Source organism: Cibotium barometz, chromosome 4, assembly GCF_041138505.1.
Source record: "Cibotium barometz isolate CiBa-2024 chromosome 4, ASM4113850v1, whole genome shotgun sequence".
Classification (NCBI taxonomy): domain Eukaryota; kingdom Viridiplantae; phylum Streptophyta; class Polypodiopsida; order Cyatheales; family Cibotiaceae; genus Cibotium; species Cibotium barometz.
The window spans coordinates 13,606,160-13,631,107 of record NC_141049.1 but is presented as its reverse complement, the minus strand read 5'-3'; the positions used below and the strand labels follow the sequence as shown (position 1 = coordinate 13,631,107).

General features: G+C 45.0%; 1 protein-coding gene across 3 annotated transcripts; it reads right to left on the bottom strand.

Annotated features, from left to right (window-relative positions):
* Positions 1–12,146: 12,146 nt before the first annotated feature.
* LOC147638934 (syntaxin-71-like) lies at positions 12,147–22,525 on the bottom strand. 3 transcript variants are annotated; one of them, XM_086785763.1, is made up of 9 exons: positions 22,306–22,525; positions 22,108–22,233; positions 14,366–14,540; positions 14,193–14,278; positions 13,004–13,072; positions 12,867–12,911; positions 12,707–12,769; positions 12,510–12,586; positions 12,147–12,426 (listed from the first exon to the last, which is right to left on the bottom strand). In XM_086785763.1, the coding sequence occupies exons 1-9, from the start codon at positions 22,459–22,461 to the stop codon at positions 12,411–12,413; spliced, it is 813 nt and encodes a 270-aa protein (XP_086641889.1). In that variant the 5' UTR covers positions 22,462–22,525; the 3' UTR covers positions 12,147–12,410. The 3 variants fall into 3 exon arrangements, with proteins under 3 accessions (XP_086641889.1, XP_086641880.1, XP_086641896.1); XM_086785754.1 differs by having other exon boundaries at positions 22,108–22,254; positions 22,306–22,511; XM_086785770.1 differs by lacking the exon at positions 12,147–12,426 and having other exon boundaries at positions 12,506–12,586.
* Between the last annotated feature and the right edge of the window lie 2,423 nt (positions 22,526–24,948).

Sequence of the window (24,948 nt, the reverse complement as noted above, 5' to 3'; positions counted from 1 at the left end):
ACGTTTTGGTCATCTGAATTTTGCAAGTTTGCTGCGCCTGCAGAAATCTGAAATGGTGTCTTCTTTGCCTAAGCTTGAGGCACCTGTCAAGCATGTTTGTGAGGGCTGCATATTGGGTAAAATGCAGCGTGCTTCCTTTCCCAAAGATGGATCAGTGAGAGCTGAACGCAGATTGCAGCTTGTTCACAGTGATGTTTGTGGTCCCATGCAAACTCCATCATTTGGAAACTACCTTTACTTCGTGACTTTCATTGATGATTTTACCAGGCATGCATGGGTATATCCTTTGAAGGCAAAGTCCGAAGTGTTTTTGTGCTTCAAACAGTTTTTGGTTATGGCTGAAAATGTGTCAGAAAGTAAAATGGGCACCCTCCGTTCAGATCGAGGGGGGGAGTATATGTCTTCAGAATTTAATGCATTTCTGGCTGAGCGTGGGATAAAACACCAATGTACAGTGCCGTATACACCACAGCAAAATGGTGTGGCTGAGAGAAAAAACAGGTCTCTCATGGAAATGGCAAGATGTATGGTTAAGAGTCAAAGTCTACCACATGGTTTTTGGCTTGAGGCTGTCATGTGTGCCACTTATGTACTAAACAGGTGTCCCACCAAAGCATTACAGGTTGTCACTCCATATGAGGCTTGGCATGGCCGCAAGCCATCTGTTGGCCATTTACGTGTTTTTGGTTGCCTGGCATATGCATTAGTGCCTGTGCAACATCGCAGAAAATTGGATGACAAAGCTGTCAAATGTATTTTTGTTGGATATAGTGCTGAGAGCAAAGGCTATCGTTTGTATCATCCACAGACAAAGCGCATTTTGGTTAGCCGTGATGTTGTATTTGTGGAAGATGCAGTTCAGCCCTTGGTTTCATGTACTAAGGAGACAGATATCAGCTCACGTGATGTCTATGATACATTGTTGCCTCTTTTCAGTGGTGCACAGTCAAGTGCAATACCTCATGAGGCAGTTTTTCAGCCTATGCAGGTTTTAAATGATGGCACAGATCAGCCTATATCTGATGCAGATGTGCATGATGCACTTGAGGATGAGAGACAAGAGATTGAGGGCTCTAGGAACATGCCTAGATGGCTGGTGCAGACTTTGCGTGACAGCAAGTTGGATGCCCCTTTGTCTAGTCGCACTCGTTCTGGCTCTCATGGTGCCTCTTATGCGTCAGATTGTTATGCATTGGCTGTTTCTAGTATGTGCGATGAAAGTGAGCCTGTTTCATTTGATGAGGCACAAAGTTCAGAAAATTGGATGGCTGCTATGCAAGCAGAATACGATGCTATTATGAAGAATAGTACATGGTCTTTATGTGACTTGCCCCCTGGCAAGAAGGCCATTGGCACTAAGTGGGTATACAAATTGAAGCGTAAGCCTGATGGCACAGTGGATCGCCATAAGGCTAGGCTTGTTGCAAAAGGTTATGCTCAAGAGAAGGGCATTGATTTTGATGAGACTTTTGCTCCCACATGTCGTATGACCACTGTTCGTAGCATCTGTGCATTAGCAGCTCATAATGGTTGGAATGTACATCAGCTGGACATAAAGACTGCGTTCTTAAATGGAGATTTGCATGAGGAGGTGTATGTATCGCAGCCTCGTGGTTTTGTTCAAAGAGGGCAGGAAAACAAAGTGTGCAGGTTAAAAAAGGCTTTATATGGTTTAAAGCAAGCTCCACGAGCTTGGTATGAAAAAATACATGCATATTTGACTGCACATGGGTTTCAGAATAGTCCAACAGAAAGCACTTTGTATGCTAAACGTGTGGATGGTGTACATCTAATCATTGCTCTCTATGTCGATGACATGCTGCTCACAGGACCAAATGAGAGTCATATTGCTGATTTTAAGGCTGATTTGAATGCCTCTTTTGAGATGTCAGATTTGGGGCATTTGCATCATTATTTGGGGATACAATTTAAGCAGTGTGATGGAGGTATTGCTTTGTGTCAGACAAAGTATATTGAAACATTGTTGCGGAGATTTGGCCTTGAAGACTGCAAGCCTATTGCTACTCCAATGGAGACAGGTTTGAAGTTGAGTCTTCATGATGCTGGAGATCACTTTGATGTCACACTCTATCAGACAGCTGTTGGTTGCCTCATTTATGTATGCATTACGAGGCCAGACATTCAGTTTGCAGTCTCACAGGTGAGCAGATTTATGCATAGCCCAGGCATTAAGCATTGGCAGGCAGTGAAGCGTATCTTTCGCTATTTGAGTGGTACTCGGCATCTTGGGTTGTTTTATCCCAAGGGGGGATCATTGCCGCCAGATTTACATGCTTTTTCAGATTCTGACTGGGCTGGTTGTTATGACACACGCGTGTCCACGAGTGGTTTTTGCTTCATGCTTGGAAGCTCATGCATATCATGGTTGAGCAAGAAGCAGCCTACTGTGGCCACTTCTAGTTGTGAAGCTGAGTACAGGGCAGCTTTCACAGCTACGGTTGAGTGTGTGTGGCTCAGACGCCTCATGGCTGATTTGGGTGTTGGGCAGCCATCTGCCACCACCATCTTCACTGACAGTCAGAGCGCATTGGCAGTTGCGCGGAACCCAGTGTTCCATGCTCGTACGAAGCACATTGAGGTGCACTACCATTATGTCAGGGAGAGACTCTCTGCAGGAGAGATCAGTTTGGCTTATGTGCCAACACAGGATAACCTTGCAGACCTTTTCACAAAGGCTCTGCCTCGTGAGAAGTTCGAAGCTTTTCGCAAAGCTTTGGGCTTACTCCCTTTTGTGGATTCGTCCACATAGCTAGACACTTCCCTATACATGAGTGCTAGCTCTTGTTCACCGCATCACTCCAGGGGGGATTTGTTACCATATTATAGTAGTGATGTGTGTGAACACACTTAGGACCGCCGGGGCACTTTTTCCCTCACTAGGAGGTTTTTTCCCCCGTGCATTGTATATACGCCCATTATCTTCTAGGGCTTGTTATCTTTCATTTTTGGCACTTATAATACACTACTGTGTTGTGCTCAAGCTTCCTCATCTTCTTGAAGTTGTGTGTGCATTCCTGCAACCCTAAATTACCATATTATAGTAGTGATGTGTGTGAACACACTTAGGACCGCCGGGGCACTTTTTCCCTCACTAGGAGGTTTTTTCCCCCGTGCATTGTATATACGCCCATTATCTTCTAGGGCTTGTTATCTTTCATTTTTGGCACTTATAATACACTACTGTGTTGTGCTCAAGCTTCCTCATCTTCTTGAAGTTGTGTGTGCATTCCTGCAACCCTAATTCCAACAAGCACTCCTAAAAAGGGTTTTGTACTGAGTGGCCAATGTGGCTAGAGTTGTGAGCTTACCTTTTGAGTTTATCTTTGAGTGGTTGGATAAGCTTATCCATGTGTAGCACTGCCCTTGGTTTGGTGACGAAGTCAAGGAGCGGGGTGGAGCTTCGTGGGATGAGGCTTTGTGGTTGAAAGGGTTGGGTGTGGGCAAGTCCGGAGGATTTTGTCGAGGAGGAGGGGACTTGCCTGCCCGTTGGTCACCAAACCATCTTTGTCGATTGGATAGGTACTGGCATGGTGGGTGTGGTTTGGGTGAACTGCTGAGGGGTATGCCTTGGGAGACAAATGATGGAATTACCATCATGGAAGCCTTGGGCTTCTAAGAGACATTTGGGCACCCAACGCTGTCGAGTGATGAAGGTCCATGGTTGGTGAGGCTTTCGGCTTTTTTATCGACGAGGATTTGAGCTATGAGGTGGTTGTCGACGCAAAGGAGAGGCTTTTGATTGTGGCTTGGGGAGCCACAAGTGTGTGCTGCTTGCCTTCATTGAAGCCTTGTGCTTGGAGCACCTTGGTAGACACCTAGCGCAGTTGGCTTCATTGTGCTTAGGGTTGCCGAACTTGTGGTTGTGGGACCTTTTTTCACATGGCTTCTGGGGGAGTTATGGTGGATGAGCACAAGCAGCATGCTTGGGTAGCCAAAGACGAGTGTTGCCTTTATAATAGCCTTGCGCTCGTAAATAAGTGGTTTCCAACGTTGAAGCTTTATCTTAGGGTTGGTGTGTGTTAGCTTAGTTGGCTTTTTGTGCTTGGGTTTTAGAGATGGCCGTCTAGGGATCCATAATTCTGTGTAGCCAATCGTAGAATCCCTGAGTGGCTAGAAGATTCTTGGGCACCCACCATTGATTGTCATGATAAAAATATGAGGTCGGGTGCTTGCAGTGTGGATGATCGAGAATGTAGAGTTGAGGGGCAATGTCAATGCGACGAGTCTTGTTTGTCATTGGTGGGGGCCGTGTCGACAGTGGCCGATCGACTAGCTTTGGTGAGGCATGGGGTGGGGGAATAGGGGAGACTGTTGGTGATGAGGAGGGGGCGTGAGGTGGAAGGGAAGTCAAGGGTGAGGGTGTGTGGATGATTTCCTCATGAGGACATAAGAGGACGGTGGCCTTTTTGCTGTTGATTTCCATGGTGGCCGTTTCTTCATTCCAATTGATTTGGCAATGAATGGCATCAATCCACTCTTTTTCAATGATAATTTGGCCTTGGAGTGCTCTTGCATCTACTATAACGTGAAATCTACACTCCAACTGGTTATTTCCAATAGAAAGTTTAGGAATGAAATACCCAACACTCATTAGATGCATTTCATGTGAGATTTGAATGTAAGTGTCTTCTTTTGTTAGTGTGGTTTTTCCAAGAGCTTTCCACGCCTCCAAGAACATGAGATTGGTGTGGACTATATGATATATGTGGGCTTGCCACCGTTCTCGAGCTTTGGTGTGGTAGTTCAGGGGTAGTTGAAGACTTACCAATTATTGTTAGGGGTTAGGGAGTACCCTTTGTGGAAGTAGTTGGTGGGGACACAGAATCAGATTCAATGCACTCCCCATCCCAGAGGATCATTGTTACCTTACCCTGTGGAAGCTTGAGGATAGCTATGTTGTCAACTTGGTTGATTGTACTTGTAGCATTCTGGACCCATCTTCCTGCAAGGATGATAGCTTCCTTTGTCTTACCTGTGGGAACCACATAGAACTACAAGCCAATGGGTTAGATACACAGTATGTACAATTTGTGTAAAGGACCCAAGGCTTTGTATGTGTTGTCAACGCAATTGAATTTTGGCATGGGAAGTTTTTAGAGATGGTTTTCCCAAAGAGACCCATGTTTCCCATGGCAAAAGATTGTGGCTCACTATGGGAGACAGTAAGGCTCATTTCTGTTGTATGTTGTATGTTTCTACCAAAGGGGAAATCTATCTAGACCCAAAGGGTGGTTGTTTCAAGTTGTGGAGCTACGCTTACACTTAGGGTGTTAAGCGAGGCAATGGCCTTGTAGGGTTCATGAATGGTCTAGCCGCTTGTTGCGAGCACAAATTGTGTGCCGAGTTTGTAATCTAGGAGGGTGTCAAGTGTAGCAAGGAGTTTCAGTCAATTGTGATCGACTTCATCACTATGGAAAGAAGCAGCTATGCATGGTACTCGCGCATCATGAAGGGCTTGATGACAAGCATCACAAACCAAGAGATCATTGCTCCTGGTACGGTAGTCACACAGATTCTTCAATAAGGGGATATTTGGCCATGGGATGTGAGTGCCATGTATATAAGTTGACCTTAAGCGTTTGAGACGCTTTGCGGAAGTAGACATGATGCAGGTCCCATTCATGGAGCAGTCGGGTTAGTCTCATGAAGGGCCGACCCAAGATGGCATCGTAGGAGGCATTACAAAAGTTCATGACCATAAATGTGAGGTGTAATGTCATGCCATAAACTTTTACCTTGAGGTCATGCACTAGGCCTAGGGGTTTTGCAGAGTTTTCGTTCGTAAGCTTGATCACCAATGTGGTGGGATCGAGGCGTGGTTGACCCCAGGTTTTTCAAAATGTTTGTGTAAGGATGCTTACTCCAGCACCTCCATCTAAGATGCCTTTGTTGACCGCATGTCCATTACAGAAAATGGGCAACACTGCGTTTGTGTCATCACCTTCAAAGTAGTGTCCCAGTGCATTGACGTGAATTGTTGGTGCACCTTTGGATCGTGGGTGGTGGTGATGGAGTAAGTCTGGATGATGGGGCTCAGATTCATCCGAGGAATATGTAGCCTCCTCATCTACATAAGCCTGTAGTTTGTGTTTCATCCAGTCCCAGAGGTCATTCCATAAATTTGGACTACTTTTAACAAGGTTCCAATGGGCATTTGGATTTGGGAGGAGGAAAGGAAGGCAGAAAGGCCGGCCAAGTTGCATTGATGAGTAGGGGCTTCTTGAGGGAAGGGGCCTTCATCATAGGGTGGACTAGCAATAGTATATGGAAAATCAATTTGGTCCTTATTTGACAGGTGTGGAGGTCGAGAGATGGTTGCAGTAGGAGGATAAAATTCCTCAGCAAATTTGGTGTGTGGACCTCGTGAGTCTCTATCAGACTTTGTGTCAATGTTCGCAGCATTTGGGCATGGCCGTTTGTGGAATAGGCATAGGGGGTAAAATCATCATTTGTCAACATCATGTTGGTGAACGGATCTTCTACATCCTGGAGCGGTTATGAGGGCTCCTACCTAACCTGGTGCGGAAATGAGGGGTGGCGCACACTTAGGCACAGGGTCAAAGGTTACGAAAATGGGTGGCGGTTCAAGTTGAGCCTGGTATTGCTCTACCACTGCTTGGGCCTCCTCAAGATGTTTCTTCTCAAGGATGGCATTGGGATATTTGGCCAACCGTTTTTCCCGTTTGGTGAGTTTTTGTTGGACTGCTATAGGGGGGAGTAGCAATTTGGCACGATCATCGCTACTAGAGGAGGACGATGCGGTCTTTGCCGAGCCCGTGCAGATGCTAACCCGATCGTCACCATGGCCAACGTGCTTGGAGCGTTGTTTCTTTTAGGATGTGGCTTTCTTTAGCTTGGCCTGCAACCGTGTGATAACATTCAATGGGACAATGGATATCTTCCCATGCTGAACCATTAACACATTAAGGGATGGCATGCCTCCGACTGTGGAATTAGAAACTGATTGCAAAGGGAAATCCTTACAGTAATGGTGGTCAATTCCACAACCATGGTTGCATTGGTAGACGTTTCTTTTTAGGGCAGTCCGCCACTCTATAGGGTTCATGGCATAGGAAACACAGAAGAGATGGTTTCCTTGTGGGTGCACCTATAGTGTGCACAAGTGGTTTAGGGTCCATGTGAGGCACCGCAGAGGGAGGTGAGGTGTTAGGGGTGTCTCGGGGATGGCGGAGCGCATGGGCTCCACAGGTTTAGCAATGGACCTGGTTGGGATCTTTTCATAAGTAATGGGGTTTGCCTGGAGAGGCAACGGTTGGGATGGAAATATTGGTACTGGAGAGGAGCGTGGTGGTGCGTTATGTGAGTAGTTGGTTTGGGGCGGTGCCACCAACAAGGCTTGGGGCCCAAGAAGAGAGGAAGGTAATGTTACAAATGAGCTGTGGGGTGGCATTGGCACGATGGCCAATTGCGTGGAATAGCTTTCTCGCATGTTGTGAGCGAGAAAGATCGCCCATTTGCAGGCTTGATCAAAGGTGGAGGGATCCTTAAGCAACATGTGGTCGTGAAGCCTTGGATTGTGCAAGCCGAAGAGGAAATGGTCCATTAATTTCTTATCACTCAATTTTCCCTCTCTTCACAACGCGAATCAAGGTACTTGATGTGTTCGATGTAGTCGCGTCGTAATGTTTCCTCTGGTTTTTGTTCCAGTTGGAACAGTCGGATGATGGGGCTCCATTTGGGCCCGTAGGGTGCAAATCCGCGAATGAAAGCCTCCCTCACACTACATTGAAAGCACTTTTGTGCCGAGGGTCCAAGGATTGGAACCATTTTACAGCCTTGCCTTCAAGGCTGATTTCCAAATAGATGGACTTTGGTTGCATCGTCGAAAATTTCAAATGCCTGAGACAAATTTGGTGTTAAAGACTTGGATGTGGAATATAGGGTCTCCAACTCCATGGAATTTTGGCATAAGTTTGAAATTTTCACCCACATAGGTTTTGTATGTGATGTTTGTGGGTGCAAGTGTTGTGACACTCCTTTCCTAGAGCTTATGCTAAGCTTGGAATGTCAACTTGTGGCATAAGGAGAGGTGTTGCACGGGTGGGGGTGGGAATAGATCCGTGGTGGATAGAGAAGATGGTATGTGAATGTGCTTGGGGCGTCTATCCACGCTGGGGTGCATGTAGGGAGGGACGCCACTAGATGAGGGCTCTTCAAAGATTGTTTCGCCCTCCCGGCCAAGCATGTGTGGCATGGCGACCACATGTGAATGAGGAATTGAGGACGAGGTGCCGCCGAATGAAATGGAGGCATTGGAGGCTTGCAACCATGACCGAAAGATGTCCATGGTGTGAGTTTTTTTGTACGAATGTACGTCCGTGGCTTTAGGTTGGAACGGTTGTGGCAAATTTTATTTTATTTTTAATTTATACGGTCGTACGCTTACGAACGTATGTCCACATGGCTTTAAGTTGTTGGAACGATCGTGGCAAGTGTGGAACGGCGGCTGTTGTGGCATTTTTTTTTGAAAAAAAAAGTTATTTTTTGGTACGGCCGTATGCTTACGAACGTATGTCCATGGCTTTAGGTTGGAACGGCCGAGGCAAGTGTGGAACAGCCATGATAATTTTTTTAAACAATTTTTTTTATTTTTATTTTCTTGATTTTTTAATATGACTGTACACTTATGAATGTACGTCCATGGCTTTAGGTTGGAATGGCCATGGAGGTGGTAAATTTTAAAAAAAAAACTTGAAAAAAAGTTTTTTTTGGGTGTGACCACTGGCTTATGAACATACGTCCATGGCTTTAGGTTGGAATGGCCATGGCAAATATATATATATATATATATATATATATATATATATATATATATATATATATATATATATATAAAGTTTTTTTGTACGTTTACGGACGTACGTCCGTGGCTTTAGGTTGGAACGGTCGTGGCTCTTTCTCCCACGCTTGCCTTCACCTCCCATGAATGATATATAGAATGAATCCAAAAGTGTTCATGAGTATGGAGCAAGAGCAAACAACTACATAAGCCAATTCACTAAAAGACAACTTCACAAGAATCTAGTCTTATGATTTACTAAAGGTTTGAAAAAGGGTGTAAAAAGGATATTTGAAATCCAAGGACATGTACCATGTATGAAAGGAGTTATTCCTCTTGATGATGAGCTCTTAGACAAAGAGGATGATGAGCTCTTAGACAAAGTGGATGAAGAGATAAAACACAAAATATTTATGATGGCTTCAATCTCTCTCATTACTTTGTGTGCATCTTGAGATTCATTTTATGTGATTAGTGTGTCTTTAGTTTTCTTATGGGTTATATATTGAGTTTTAGTCTTGCTTTGTTTCTCCATTTCTATTTTTTTAGTAGAACACACAATTGTTTAAGTATCACTCAAACTACTCTCCAATATTAGGAGGTGGTTCAAAGCTAGTGAGTGTTAGGTTAGTGAGTCTACTTTTCATGTGTTTTTTGTGTGATGAGTTTGGTACTCGCGCTAATGTGAATCAGGGATGGTTATACATGTTGGTTACAAGTTTTGAGGTAGCTCCAAGGTGAAAACGAATTTTGCTTTTATCTATCATGTACATGTATTGGTGACGAATAGATAGACAACTCCTCACATTAGCTTTGGATGAGTTTAACCAAATGCCTAGTTACTTAAGAATTGATTTCACATGTACTTGGGATCTTCATCTAGGCCACCTTCAAATGTAATCACACACTCCATCTTGAGATTGCCATCCACACAAGAGCTACAAATAAGTAAGGCATGTGACATCCATGAAATTAAGAGGAAAGAGCGTGCCATGTTTCAATGCCAAGCATATTAAGTCATTTTCAATGAAGGAATTGGCCATTTTCGCCAATTAATAGAGCATGAGAACCACATAAGAAGCCCAATCCTGCTCCACATCAGAGAACCTTTGTTTAACTTATGATCGCAATCCATGAATTTAAAGCCCCCTCACATCCACCATTGCCACACAAACTTTCACATATAGAACCCTCAACTTCCACTTTATTTCCATAATGCTTTGTTTATGATTTAGGAATGGATAAGAGAGATTACTTAGTGGTGGACCTTGGATTTATGAAACACACAATGCTAACAAAAATAGATTGAAAACACCTTTACAAAGTCCATCGGAATCGTTTAGAGAGACATGGAATTATCACGGTTATGACCAAACTCTTTGGAACTACCATGGAATGCAAACTTAGCACATGAGTACATTAAAAATAACAAGCAAGCATTGACCACAATAGATTTTTGACATTACATTTTGTACTGAGAACACTCTTTGATGTGTAAAAGGATGGCTGAATTGCAAGTTCCACGCGAAAAAATGCACGTCGCAGGTCATCAACTACCAAAGCCTCGGCAATAACATTCGTGTAAAACAGGAGTGCCCCCTCTCACATACCCTATTTGGGCTCTCCATTAACATACTAAAACCCATGGTGCTTATCTGCACGACAAGAGAATATACCCTACCTGAGGGTTGACTATATAGAGACCTCATATAGCACGAGCATTCAAAGGGCCTTTGTCTATGGATTTGAAATTCTAAAGATAGTTCTCACATAAATTCGAGGCTGATTGAAGTACGCCGTCTTTGTTCAAATTACAAAAACCCTTGTGTACCAAAAGTCCTATATAATACTATCAATAACTACATGAACCCCTTCTACTAAACTCACACTATTTTGTGTAGTTTAATGGCCACCCTAAATTAACCATACATATAATTAATTGGCACTATTTTTCTATATATTGACTCTATAGAGGATGCCCAAAAACTAGTTCTACTAAAATAGCTTGTATGCACACAATAGGTGTACAATCCTTAAAAAGACCTCTTCTTATAGTACTCTTACCACAATCAATAACAAAAGTGAATATTTAGACATAGCCATACCCTCACATCATATATAGCAGCAACCGCATAGCACTACGAGGCCAAGAAACACACATTATGTGGTTGCAAGCACATAAAACTGGGGTGAGATAAAAAATTGGCCTCTAAAAGTATATTCGTGATACTCTAAACATAGTAACAAATACTATATAGAATGGAACAAAACTCAAATCTTTGACTGTTGTAAGAACCCTCAACTCAGTTTGTAGCAATGTATGATGACTAAGCCAGAGGCAAGGAATCAAGCTCCTGAACACAATCAATGTAAGATGGCATCTCAAGAGACGTCTTTTTGATAGTCTATAGGCACACACACCTATTTCATTTCTCCTCCACGAGTCAAGAAGTGTAACCATCAAGGTTCTTGAAATACAAACGCTAGCTGAAGACAGACTTGCACTTGCATGCACCCTCAACAACGTTACCATGGAAATTCATGATGCATAAGAGCAGGGTGGATGATGGAAAACAAACCAGGTTTGCTAGCACACTTCCTTAACTAGTCCCACTTCTCAATGAAACATTCCCCCGACAACAGTGTTTGCAGGATAAATGCAAATGCTAGATGAAAGACAAATATGCACTTGCATCCGCCCTCAACAATGTTACCATGGAAAGTCAATTCATGACGCATAAAAGCAGGCTGGTTGATGGAAAACAAACCATGGTTTGCTAGCACACTTTCGTAACTAATCCCTCGGAGGACCCACTTCTCAATGAAACATTGTGATGGCAGTAAGGGACACTGTATGAACAAGTCCTCAATGGAAAGTCAATTCATGATGCATAAGAGCAAGGTGGATGATGGAAAACAAACCATGGTTTGCTAGCACACTTTCTTAACTAATTCCTCCAAGGACCCACTTCTCAATGAAACATTGTGACGGCATTAAGGGAGATTGTATGAATAAGTCCTTGTACGCTTAACAAGTTATAATATGCTTAAACACATAGCTAGGGACGGTTATACATTTGAATATATTTACACATATACATATTATATGTATGTATATGTATATATATATAGAGAGAGAGAAAAAGAGGGAGAGAGAGAGAGAGAGAGAGAGAGAGAGATGTATATATATATATATATATATATATATATATATATATATATATATATATATATATATATATATATACATACATGTGTGTGTGTGTGTGTGTGTGTGTGTGTGCACGCGCACGTGCATACATAATCACATTGTGTAGCAGCTATGAAACTGAAAATGTCCACAGATAAACATTAGATTTTAAACTCAAAAAAGAAACAATACCTTTATAGGGTGGGTTCAAAACTAAGTGATGGTGTAGGTCAAAAGAATTAACTGTCCATGCTAACCCAGAGGATTAAAGTAGACACAGTACTTGAGGATAATAATAACCACAACATGTTTCAAGAAGAACCTCCACAGGAAATCAACGTAGACCAATTGGCTCAACCAGGGGGGAGAGATATACGAGGTGATGTTGAGAAGATGGTGCTACTTCTTTAAAACACTGCAAAGATTAATAAGAGAAGGATGTTAGATTAGTGTTTGCTGTATCCACAGAACAGCACAGAGAGAGAGAGAGAGACTCACTTGTACAAATAAGCTGCAATTCCGAGAATGACACAAAGAAGTATTATGTCAATACAAAAGTTGCGACTGGAACGTAGCTGTGGAGTGGGGGGGGAAATATTACTCTTTCTGAACCATTCAAAGCAGATATAGAACCACCAAACTGATGAAATAAATGAAGATCGTTACTAGGAAACCAAAAGACAAGTATAAGGTACCTTTGTAACTGTCTCCTTGAGTCTTACGTTAGTGTTCCGCAAATCAGAAGTTGCTTTGTCCACCTTACCAACCCAAGAGAGATGAATCAACTTGAACGATGCTTCAAAAAGCATCAAGAAAACAAACTAGTACTTAGTGCTCAATATAACAAGCTCTGACCTTTGTGTCAATCTCATCAATTAATGGCTCTTGTCGGTCCAATTCCTGAAGGGAGTAACTCATGTCAACATGAGGAATGAAATGTAATCCACATCAGTCACTCTACCTTATGATACTAATTCAAATACAACTAAAACCTCATTGATATCATGTGCCATATTCTTCAATGTTGCAAGACCCTCTGATATTGTATCCAATCCTTGGTCCTAGCAAAAACAACAACAAAAAACTGTCACTAAAGGTACCAAAAAGTAGGCCATGGAGCAATCTGTCTGTCTGCCTGGCAGTTTGTGGTACAGTTTTTTGAAGTGCATAACTATCATTAGCTGGCCTCCAAGCTGCTTTGCAAAGAAAAGGTTTGCATTGAGTGTATGTGGACCAGCACAGAGAGTTCTCACTAACTTCTTCCAGACTAGAGCCCTGACAGCAAATCCACCCACTCCCCCCGACCTCCAGGCTGATGCAGGAGCCCGGCCCAAAGGAGAGACATTAGACATAGCCACCGAGCTATGTAGAGCCCCACGCCCCCAACATAGTGGCCTCCGCCCACCCTCACCTCAGGAGGACCAAAGCCATCATTTCCCACCACCGCAAGACTTCCACCCTGTCAACCACACTACATCGGGTACCATGTTGCAACGCCCTCTGCGAGATATTCTTGGCTGAGAGCTTGAGGCTCTTTGTTTGTTTTTTTAAACAGATATTTTCTTTTAGTTTTACTTTCAGTACCATGATGATGTATTCCATGGACATGATGTAACGTTTTGGTCTCATAGGTCATTTTCGCCTTTTGAAGACGTAAATGCAACTCTCTCTCTCTCTCTCTCTCATAGATATCACACACACACATAGAGAGAGGTTTTCTGAAGTCTCCAACAGGCCATTATGGTCTACGAGGCAATAGAGAGTATGTACATCCTTTTGGAAGCCCAGTCAATTCAGAGGCCAGAGCTGGCGCCACCGACGGGGGGGTCTCGTAGCTGCCAACTTGCCCCGTCACTTACAGATGGAGCACGTGTGGAATAAACGCCAGTAAAAGAAACCCCACGATCAACACAAAATTTGCACCCTTCAACCCCAATCATAGCTTGGATTTGACACACAAAATCTCCCCCCCCCCCCCCCCCCCCCCCCCCGCGCGGAAAAAGAGAAAACAAAACCTGCCAATAAAAGTGAGATTTTCACCTTCCAACACATGTAAGTCAGGTACCCCAGGAGGTGGATTAGCTGTCTTAAGGGAGGTTTGAGGCATCAAATCATTCATTATCGGAGCATGAAACACACGTCCCCTCCTCACACACACACTTAGAGACCAAATAAATGAACCTGTTTACGTTTGTGCATCTCATAGTCCTGCCTGAACTGATTAGATTCTTCAGTCTGTTGATAATGTTCTGGCCGCATGAGATCATCTGGATTCCAGAGCAGAGAAGCAGTTAGCATCTATCGTATCACTTGTCGGTAGGAAAGAACATAAGAAACATATATCTTAAAATAACCTGGGTTGACATTGTCAATCTTGATCTCCATACGAGTGCCAGCAGCCTTGCCTCCCCAGGCACTTGCTTTGTTTGCTCCCATGGTAGTTCCATCAGGGATAACATCAATCTTCTCTGCCAATGCCAAGACCAAATCTGGACGAGCCGCCAGCTCCTCTTTTGTGAGTCCTTTGACCTGCCAATGCGTAAGTACATCAACATCAGACTTTTTGTTTTTGCAGATTTTTCCATAATGGTTTACAAATGCATGTTTCAAATTACCAAAACCGTTGCTGCTAATTTTATTTTGATTCCAGAGAAAGATCCTTCTATTAGTTAAAAGCAAACGTCTGCCCGAGGGGGCCTACAACCCTTCATAGAGGCAAAATGCCCAAAAACAAGAAGCGGGGTGCTCCCTCCATGGCTGGTCGCTCTTGGAGGGAGACTAGATCCTAGGGGGAGAGGGGAAAAACCACTGTAATGCCAAGTGATATCACCATCCCTGCCAGTGAAGAAGGGGCCACTGCTCCAAGTACACAGGAAGGCCATGCGGGATTGCCACATGTGGTCAATGTCTCCTGCCAATCGATCCCAATGTCCACCGAGAGTGTGAATGATGTCTGTCCAGATGCAGCTACTGGACACTGCTAGAGGGGTGAGAGAGTACCCTCAATAGCCGCGCTGCAACATGCACGCCAAATGTGCTAGGCCGCAATGCTGCTTCTAATCTCCCACCTCTAGTTAGTGGTGGGTGTCGGGTCCAAGGGGACATCGGGGCAATCGATGATGTGATGGCAATGATCCTGAAATGTGTAAGCTGAAGTGTGCCATCACCATCCTCCTCATAAAGAACGCTGGACCTGCCTCTGCGGTCCATACGATGGCTCCCCAAGTAACGGCCCAGGCAGTCCTGGGATCACTCATAAAGAGACAGAGAACCCACCGCCAAACCGTTGCGCCTCTGGGCAGTCCTGGGATCACTCATAAAGAGACAGAGAACCCACCGCCAAACCGTTGCGCCTCTGGGCAATGCCAGAGGCCATGACGCTGAGACTCATGGTGAAATCCACACCTGGAGCAAGAGGCCGACAGCCAGCCAAGAGTCTACCACGAGGCCCCTATGAGCAAGCAGCCAGAGAAAGACTGTGATCTTCCAGGTCGAAAACTGTCCCACGGCCGCTTCCAAAAGCCAGAGAGGAAGTAGAGGGGAATGCCATGAGAACTCCCATGCCATACTACGGAAGAAGTGCCCTCAATCCCAGCCAACTGGATCCTCCTACCCACTTTGACTGAGTACTCGAAGAAAAAAAAAAATTGGGTGCTTGGGAGGAAGAAAGGGGTCTCTCCAAAACCACTCACCGGGGTCCCACCAAAGACGAGACAGGCTGATTCTCCCAGAGCCACAGGCGCCACCACTAGGGTTCACCTATGTCAAGAGAAAGATCGATGTGCCAGCTATGGTCGTGGAAGCCAAGAATCCGGAACCGCCACTTCGGAGTGTTGGCAGAAATCCACTATTCAAACATGCAAACAGGAGTAGTGCAAATGCACATGTACTTTGAAAATCTCCTGTTCTCTTAACTTGTACCATGTTTGCAAGATGGGTGAGGTCTGCCTAGTGCAAGAGTGAAAGCTTACACCTAGTGGGAAGAAGAGAGAGAGAGAGAGAGAGAGAGATGATGATCAAAGCACAAGGGCAAAGGGCATAGTCACAGGGGACGGCAGGGACGGAGCCTAGGAACGCTGGGACGCCGATACGGGACGGCGCAGGGACGGGGACGGACGGACGTCCCTCGACGGGCGTTTCAAACAGGGGACGGCGCAGGGGATGGCGCAGGGACAGGGGACGGCTGTCGGGGACGGCCTGTGTGGGGACGGCAGAGAGCCGTTGCGCCTGCGCCCGTTTCTAGCCGTTGCGCCCGTTTCTGGCCGTTGCGCCTGCCTGCCGCCTGCCTGCCGTCGTAGCCGTTTATGGCTGTTGGGCTTGGGCTCTTCTCGCCGTTTATGGCTGTTGGGCCTTGGCCCTCTCTCTCTCTCTTGCCCTTGAGGCTTTCCTCTCTCTCTTGCCTATCTATATAAGAGCCCACCTCTACAAGGCTACAAGCACACACAAGTTCATTGCTCATTGCTCAAGCTTTCAAGGCTCAAGCTTCTTGAATCTTCTCTCGAGTCTCTTCCAACTTCCAAGTTCCAAGCTCTAGGGCCTAGGCTCTCACCTCTCCCTCAAGCCTCTTGAGTCTTCCAACTTCCAAGCCTCTAGGCTCTCTCTCTCTCTCTCTCTCTCTCTCTCTCATTCCTCAAGGCTCTCTCTCTCTCTCTCTCTCTCTCTCTCTCTCTCTCATTCCTCAAGGCTCAAGAGTCAAGCGGCAAGCCATCTTCAACCATGGCATCCTCCTCACGTGCCGGGGCTTCTCGTAGAAGGACAACGGGATGGACATGGTGGGAGGAGGTAAACTACACCACATCCGTTCATGGAGGCGGTTCTCGGCCATGGGTATGCAAGCTTTGCCCGTACCGGCGAATGGGTGGCGCCGACAAAGTGCGAGCCCACCTCTTGCATGAGAGTGGGCATGAGGTGAGGTTTTGCACGAATGTCACGCCCGAGAAGAGACGGGAACTTCTTGACAAGCTTAGCGTCTACGAAGCGGTCGAAGCGACAAGAAGGACACCACGAGTGGCCGTGGATCCCGCGACGATGGGGAGAGGAACTCAAGCCTCTACCATGGAGTCATGTGGTGGATCGGGATCATGCACACCATCACCTTCGCCATCAAGTCGGAATGTTACTCCATCCACGACACCGGCACCCTCCATCTCCACGGCCTCTCAATCATTACGTGGCCCACGGCGACAATCTACACTTGGGGAGAATTGGAACCCCAAGTTGAAGGAGGAGGTGGATATGGCGGTGGCCCGCTTCTTCTTCCACGACCACATTGCCTTTCAAGCGGCTAGGTAAGTGCAATCGATCATTGCCAATTCATCATTCATGTTTTCATCGTCCTAGTCTCCTTCTCATTAGTAAATTACTTTCTTGAATAGGTCGGAATACTTCAAGGTAATGGTTAAGAAGATTGGGGAGTATGGCTCAACCTATACGCCCCCCTCATCCGAGAGCTTGCGCACTACGTTGCTCGACAAGGAGAAGCGCATTGTAGAGCAAGCGGCCGACAACACAAAGCGGCAATGGGAGAGGAACGGAGTCTCCCTCATTGTGGATGGATGGAGTGACACCCGCAAGAGGAGTATTCACGGCATGGTTGCATATTCCCGTGGAGAGATGTACTTCATCTCATCTCATGATGCATCCGGCACTGGGAAGAGCGCGGACGTGCTTGCGGCGGAGTGGGCTACCACCATGGAGATCGTTGGGCCCGAGCATGTAGTGGGCTTTGTTGCGGATGGGGAGCCTTCCAATAGGGCGGCGGGAGCTATTCTCCAAAGTATGTATGGACATGTCACGGTGTCCTTTTGTATGGCTCATTGCCTAAACAACCTCCTCAAGGACATCGGGGCATTACCATGGATCAGCCCGCTCATTGAGGAGGCCAACACCATGGTCTCCTTTGTCCTCAACCACCAAAGACTTCGGCATGAGTTCAACAAGAGGTCCTGTCTCTCTCTCCTCATATTCCGACACCCGGTTTGCCTACAACTTTCTCATGTTGGGCCGGTTGAAGGATTGTAGTGGTGCTTTGAGGGGGCTTTTCCTTAGCGACGAGTTTGTCGCCATGCAAGAGTCCCATACAAACACTGGCCAAGAGTGTAGGCTACGGGCGGATGACGCCTCTTGGTGGGAGCGTGTGACGACCACAGATGCTATGGTGAGGCCCATAGTCCACCTGTTGAGGATTGTAGACGCTATGCAGCCATGCATAGGCAAGGTCTACGAGGCCATGGATCGCATGATAGAGAAGTTGAAAGACTTCGTGCCTGACGAAGACAGATACGAGGAGATCCATGCCTTGTGTCTAGGAAGGTGGAATTCCTACTACTCTCCATTGCATACAGCAACTTATGTGGTGGACCCAGAATTCCAAGGCAACAAGCAGGAGAGCGACCGAGAGGTGAGCGCTGGATGGAGGATCATCTTGGATCGTCTTGTGCCTGATGCATCGGTTAGGCGCAAGATCAGGGACCAGCTTTCGATGTACAGGTCATTTCATGGCTCCTATGGCTGTCATGATGCACAGGTTGACCGCTCCAAAGTTGGTGCTGCTCTATGGTGGGAGGACTTTGGTTCAGATGAACCGGAGCTGCAGCAGCTTGCCATCTGCATACTTAGCCAGGCCGTCAGCTCCTCTTGCTTGGAGCAACTTTGGAGTACCTACAGCCACATTGCCTCTAGGAAGAGGAACCGACTCGGGGTAGAGTGTGCCAATGACCTTGTCTTCGTCAGCGCGTACTTGCGAATGCTTTGCAAGAGCGTGACCAAGAAGGCAGATTCCTTCACCGAGTGGGAGATGAGTCAACAAGAAGAGCAACGGGAGGATGAGGTGCAAGAGCAGCATGCCAGTGAGGATGAGACTGAGGATGAGCTTGATGCTTCTTTGGCAGCCGCACAAGCTACCCATGACCATGAGGCGAGCACTTCACGTGGATGATCATTCATGGATCATGATTCATGGGCCTTACTACTTAGCTCTAGCCTCTAGCCTCTAGTCTTCAGCACTTTTTTGTCATTGACTCATTTGAGTCCGTCCTTGTATTTTGCCTCCTTAAGGCTTAGTCCTGACTCTTGAGTCATGACTCATTTTGTATCTACTTAATTATTAATATGACTCAAAATCTTAGCATTTTAGTGTAAATTTGTGCTCATTTTGATGTACTTCCAAAGTAGAATAAGTGCAGAGTAGAAAAATTTAAAAAAAAAGTATTGTTTGAGTGCCGTTCCCTCCCCAGTCCCCGTTCCCTACTTATGGCCGTCCCCCGTCCCGTCCCCGTCCCCGTCCCCCGTCACCGTCCCCCGTCCCTTGTGACTATGGCAAAGGGATTGAGGAAATACAAGAGTAGTGGAAAGCATAAATTCAGTATAGTGATAGCCTATAGGTCCTTTTTATAGGAGAGACCCCCTTTAGAAAGATGAAGTATATGTTGCCACCACAAATGCCATATGCCAAATATGATGCCAAGTGTCCCTAATAGGTGTCACTTTGCCACACATCACATCTTTACGTAATATCCTTCTAAGAGGTTCCCACACACAAGACCTATAAAACTTGCCCTTAAACTCTTCCCAAGTAGGAGGTCTTCTTGGCTATCCACCAACGGGCACCCATGCCTTTTAGAAACATGCTTGTATGATGAACCTTAAACTTCTCATTGAAGTCTTCGTCACTAAAGGCAATATTAAACTGTGCAATAAAAGCCATAACCTTTATGGTTCTGCACAACTGTCATATGCACCCATGCACTGAGGTGCCATGTGACACACTTGCTCATCATCAGTGCTATACTGGTACCTTTATTTGTCGTACACCATGACCCCATTGTGAGCCCTAGTCCAAGGACATGTCAAGCACGAGCTACGTAGGTCTTTTCAAAGCCTTAGGTGTCAATGTCTATCCCTTAAACCACTTGGAGAACAATGCATCTCATACAGCTTCTATTGCTAGCCGATTGGGCACATGCTTCCTAGGGCTGGCCGACTTGGCACTAAGGCCATGATTGGGCCCCTATTGGTGCAAGGCTCTTATGGCTGGCCTAAATCCTTTGAATGCCCATATGTGTGAAAATGGCATTTTTTCCCAACCCAAAAAAGGGGATCTTACTGGATTTATTTGGTTATTTTTGGTTTTTTAGGTCTTTTGCTCTTGGCCGACAGCCCCTTTACTGGGCTGACCAGAAGCCTATCTCATATATATACACAAGGCTTCATCAGTCATCATTTACCATATCATATACCACCATCTGCTGTTGCTGCCAGCACCTGCTCTACATCAGCATATCATCATCGTTGTCAGGTCAGCTCCAGTGTTTTCTTCTGTTGCAGATCTTACCTTGGGACAGCAGCCCACTCTCTGCTACAGCATCTCGTTGGGACAGCAGCCCTCTCTGCTACAGTAGAGCACATCAGCGTTCTACATCAGCTCATATCATAGGACAACAACACTCTCTGCTACAGTGGAGTACTTTAGTGTTTTACATCAGCTCATATCATGGGACAGCAGCCCTCTCTGGTACAGTAGAGCACTACAATGTTTTACCTCAGCTCACACCTTGGGACAGCAGCCCACTCTCTGCTATAGTATAGCACATCAGTGTTTTTTCATCAGTTCATATCTTGGGACAGCAGCCCACTCTCTGCTACAGCACATCTGTGGTTTTCTTCTACAATTCTCCTCAAGACAGTAGCCCTCTCTGCTCGCCATCTCACATCATCGGGACGGCAGCCCTCTGCTTATCTTCATTCGACACCACTCGGGACGGTGCCGTCGCTGCTCCTCTCCACAACTCAAGTATTGCAGCACCCTTGTCATCACCAGAGCTTGCACCACTCGGGACAGCAGCCCTCCCTACTCCTCACCACCACTCAGGTATTGCAGCACCCTCGTCGCGAGAGCCTGCACTCACGACGGCAGCCCTCTGTGCTCTTCATCACCCCTCAAGTACCGCACACCCTTGTCACTAGAGTCTGCATCACTTTACTTTCCGCTACCCACTACCACCTCAGAGTGCCTCTGCATCCACTGACGAGAGCCGAGCAAGAGCCTTCGACACCAACCCCTCACGGAATGCCTTTACCTCACATCGACGCGAGCCTCCGTCATCAACTGTGCTTCAGCTCTGACATTGTCTTTGCTTTTGCATATGATCTCACTCAACATACGCATGGGTGTCCTAGCAACCGCGAGCCCGTGCATCACATGGTCAGAACCCTCTAGGATCCTCCTTAGGTGTCCTAGCAATTCACTCAGGGACCGCTTCATCGGTCCTCGCCCATTGTACCGAAAGCGCACCATTTTTAACCGTACCGAGACTGGTCAAGACCTTGACAAGCTTTGCCGTGAGAGACGTCCTTTGACGACTCCCCGCCAGTTGTTGCAACGTAAGCTCTCCTTAATTAAACACTAAGCCAAATGCTTCCTCCAGCATTCTGGCGTAAGACAATCCTTTACAAAAACAGAGTTTCTATGCAAGTAAGATTTTCCCATTGAGTTTACTTTCATCTCACGAAAAACCATTTCACGAGAAAAACATTCTCTAGTGTTGGTTTCATAAGACCCTTTTTTCAAAACCCAGACTTTCTCAATGAAAATCACGAATCTCGTATATCTCGGTGATCCATCCATCAATTTCAAACGAGTTTCTAACTTTTTCTAGATGATTTCGGGTCTTAGGGAAAATTCTCTAAATCAGACGGTTATCCCTTCTTCGTACTGAAGAAATGGGAATGGTCACAATTCTTGGCTTAATTTACGATTCAAGATGGTTCATGGATATATGGATCAAACTCTATCTGCGCATGTATTTATACACTTTGCGAGGTATTATGGTATTCTGGTGCCATTGGATCCTGGTACCCTTGGGAATACATGGATAATACTCTGGATGTGTCAGGATGAGATGCATGTATGTTGGTGGATGGGATGCATGTATGTTGGTATGATACTGCCCGTGATCTTCGGCACCAGTCAAAGATGCGTCCAATTCCCCACCCGGGAGTGATTCTGTACACAGCCTAATTCTGGGGTATCTGACTGGGTCAAAAACAATTCTTTTGAGAAGAATCTTAGCTTTGAAACGGGGGCAACAAGACATACCTTTCGCTGCGCTAGTTTCTCGAGTTTGGGGAGTTCGTTCCGCAGTTCAGCCTTGGCCCTCCGGATCTCCGCGTTGAGAGTGGCGGTAACGGCCCTGTTCTTCTCGATCGCCGCGTCGTTGGCTTTCTGCAAACGCCACGAGCAACCCTATCAATCCGCTTGCTGGCGAGATTACAACATGTGTGTAAGGAACCACACCTGGGAGCAGGCGGCGATCTCTGTCTCGAAGACGGTGTAAAGCTTGAGGAAGGCATCGTTGCCGGAGATCTGCTGCTCGCGCTGCTTGTCGAGGTCGTACTTGTCGTACTTCTGGCACAGGGCCTCTACGCGGGTGAGAATGTCGATCACGCTCATGGTGGTGAGTGCGCGTCCTCGCCGATGCAGGTCTGTGTTATGGGTGGTTACATATTTTATTATTCGCTTTATTATGTGAGTGTGCATGGCATCAATAAATAACCTTGGACAAGAACAAGGCTGCAAATATAAAAATAATTATTGGCGTCACATTTATAAAGAAACATTTTTTAGAAACACTGATACACGAAGGATCATGAAAAACAATTACAAGGCGAACATAAATTACAATCGAGTGTATTATTCAGAAGCACAACATAAATATGGCTAATTTATCAAAATTCAAAGAAGGAGAGTATAGTGTAACCATCACAATGGTTGCATTATTAGAAGCACGACATAACAATGGCTTATTTACAAAAGCCAAAATCCACACAAAAAGCTAAACGTTGCAGAGTTAGTCAGAGGCCAAAAACACAAACTGCCTTACACACCATAAGCCAAACTATAGATTAGTGTCACACATCACATGATAACAACATCACTAGTTTCCAAACATGGGGGCACTCGAATATTCTCATCTCCTTCAATCATGGCCCTAAGGAACTCAGTCTCTTTCTCTTTAGAGGAGTCAATGTATGGTTCGCCAACTCGAATATATGCACTTGTGTCAGACACTTCATTATTGGGATCCAAGCCTCTCAACTTCATCACCACACACAATTGGCCTCACAAAATTTTGTGAATATCACTTAGCTCACAAAATTTTGTGAATATCACTTAGCTCAGCAAACATGGGTGTGTTTTCAAGCATTTCCACACGGCAAAGTATTTCTCGCTCCTAAAGTAGTAGCCATGATAAAAATTTTGTGAATATCACTTAGGTCAGCAAACATGGGAATGTTTTCACACAGCAAAGTATTTCTTGTTCCTCATCATCTTCAAAAGAGTGACATCAACAATGTTTGACGTGTCATTAAGGATGTAGCTATCCATATACGCATATGCATGTTTAAATACATTGGCAAGGTTATAACAGACTCTATTTTTCAAATTCCCCTTGTTGTACTATGTGTATTGTGTCATTCCCTAGGTTATCTCCCATGGGGTAACATTGTGGAAGAAGAGATTATCTCCCATGGGGTAACATTGTGGAAGAAGAGGTTTCTACAAGTCCTTCATATGCAATAACAACTTGCCTTAATGCCCTACACTAATCCCCCATTAGGCTTGCACGAGTCCCAAATATGTATCGCATTAGCAACAAAATGATGGATGTTGAGAGAATCCTCACCAACATCTAAAAATGAAGGTGGGGAAGAGTTCCTTCTCTCTCTAGTGCAAAAAGGCCCTGGGAACATTCATGATGCACAAATTCACTTATGGGTTCCACAAGTTAATAATATCCATGTCAATGCCTACAAACCTCGAGCATCTTCAACTTTAGTCAAAATCAAATGATTTAGAGACCTTTGCACTGTGTTTCTCACAAGAAAGAGGAGTAAATGAAAGATATAAGCATGATAAAACAAACATCATAATCAAACCATGTGAAGAAGGTAGAATATAGATACATGTAAATCATGCAAACATGTAATGACAGTGTTTTTATTGATTTAGAGACTTTTGCACTGTGTTTCTCACAAGAAAGAGGAGTAAATGAAAGATATAAGCATGATAAAACAAACATCATAATCAAACCATGTGAAGAAGGTAGAATATAGATACATGTAAATCATGCAAACATGTAATGGCAGTGTTTTTATCGATTTTCATACCTCTAGGCTCCTAATTCAAACAATGTGTTAAAAATTTACAAAATATATGAACCCAATTAACTATCCTACTCTAATAATCCACACCTAATGGAGATTAATGCTCATGTTCTCACAATGGAATTTCACTCCTAATCACAATTGCTAAGCTATTCCTTAGCTTAATGTGCAATGAAATCTAAGCCTTTTGGGCTCTAAAATCATGCAAATCACTAAGAAACTATGATTTTTTATGAAAATAAAATGCCCTAATGCAAATAAAATGCCCTAATGTAAATAAACTTCAAATCAAAATTAAAAACAACAAACTAAACACATCCAAGACTTCAAACTTGTATGTCTTTCAAACTGTAACCTCCTAATCAATTAGGTAATCCTAATAGCTTGGAATGGACCGACGTAATGCTCCTTGCATTATAAGCTTAAGGACTTTAAGACTAGTGCTTTGATTCTCCACCCAACCATACTCCAAATGGACCCTAAACTCATGGTTATATAGGCCTAAATAGTATATGACCTTCCAACTTCAGCCCCTTGACCTTTCATTGGATAACATTGCCTTTTCATTAGCCAATGCCTCTTTAGCTACCCCTAGAAGAGGCACCCTCTTCTGTGTCTCTTTGGCTTCCATTGTGCACCATTTACTTTAACTTATATGCCTATTAACCATTGATTAGGTATCTCCTATTTGAAATCCCCTAAACCATTACTTAGGTTATATACAAACATTTTTACATATACATAATCTTTCCTAGTCTTACCTTTTAGTGTT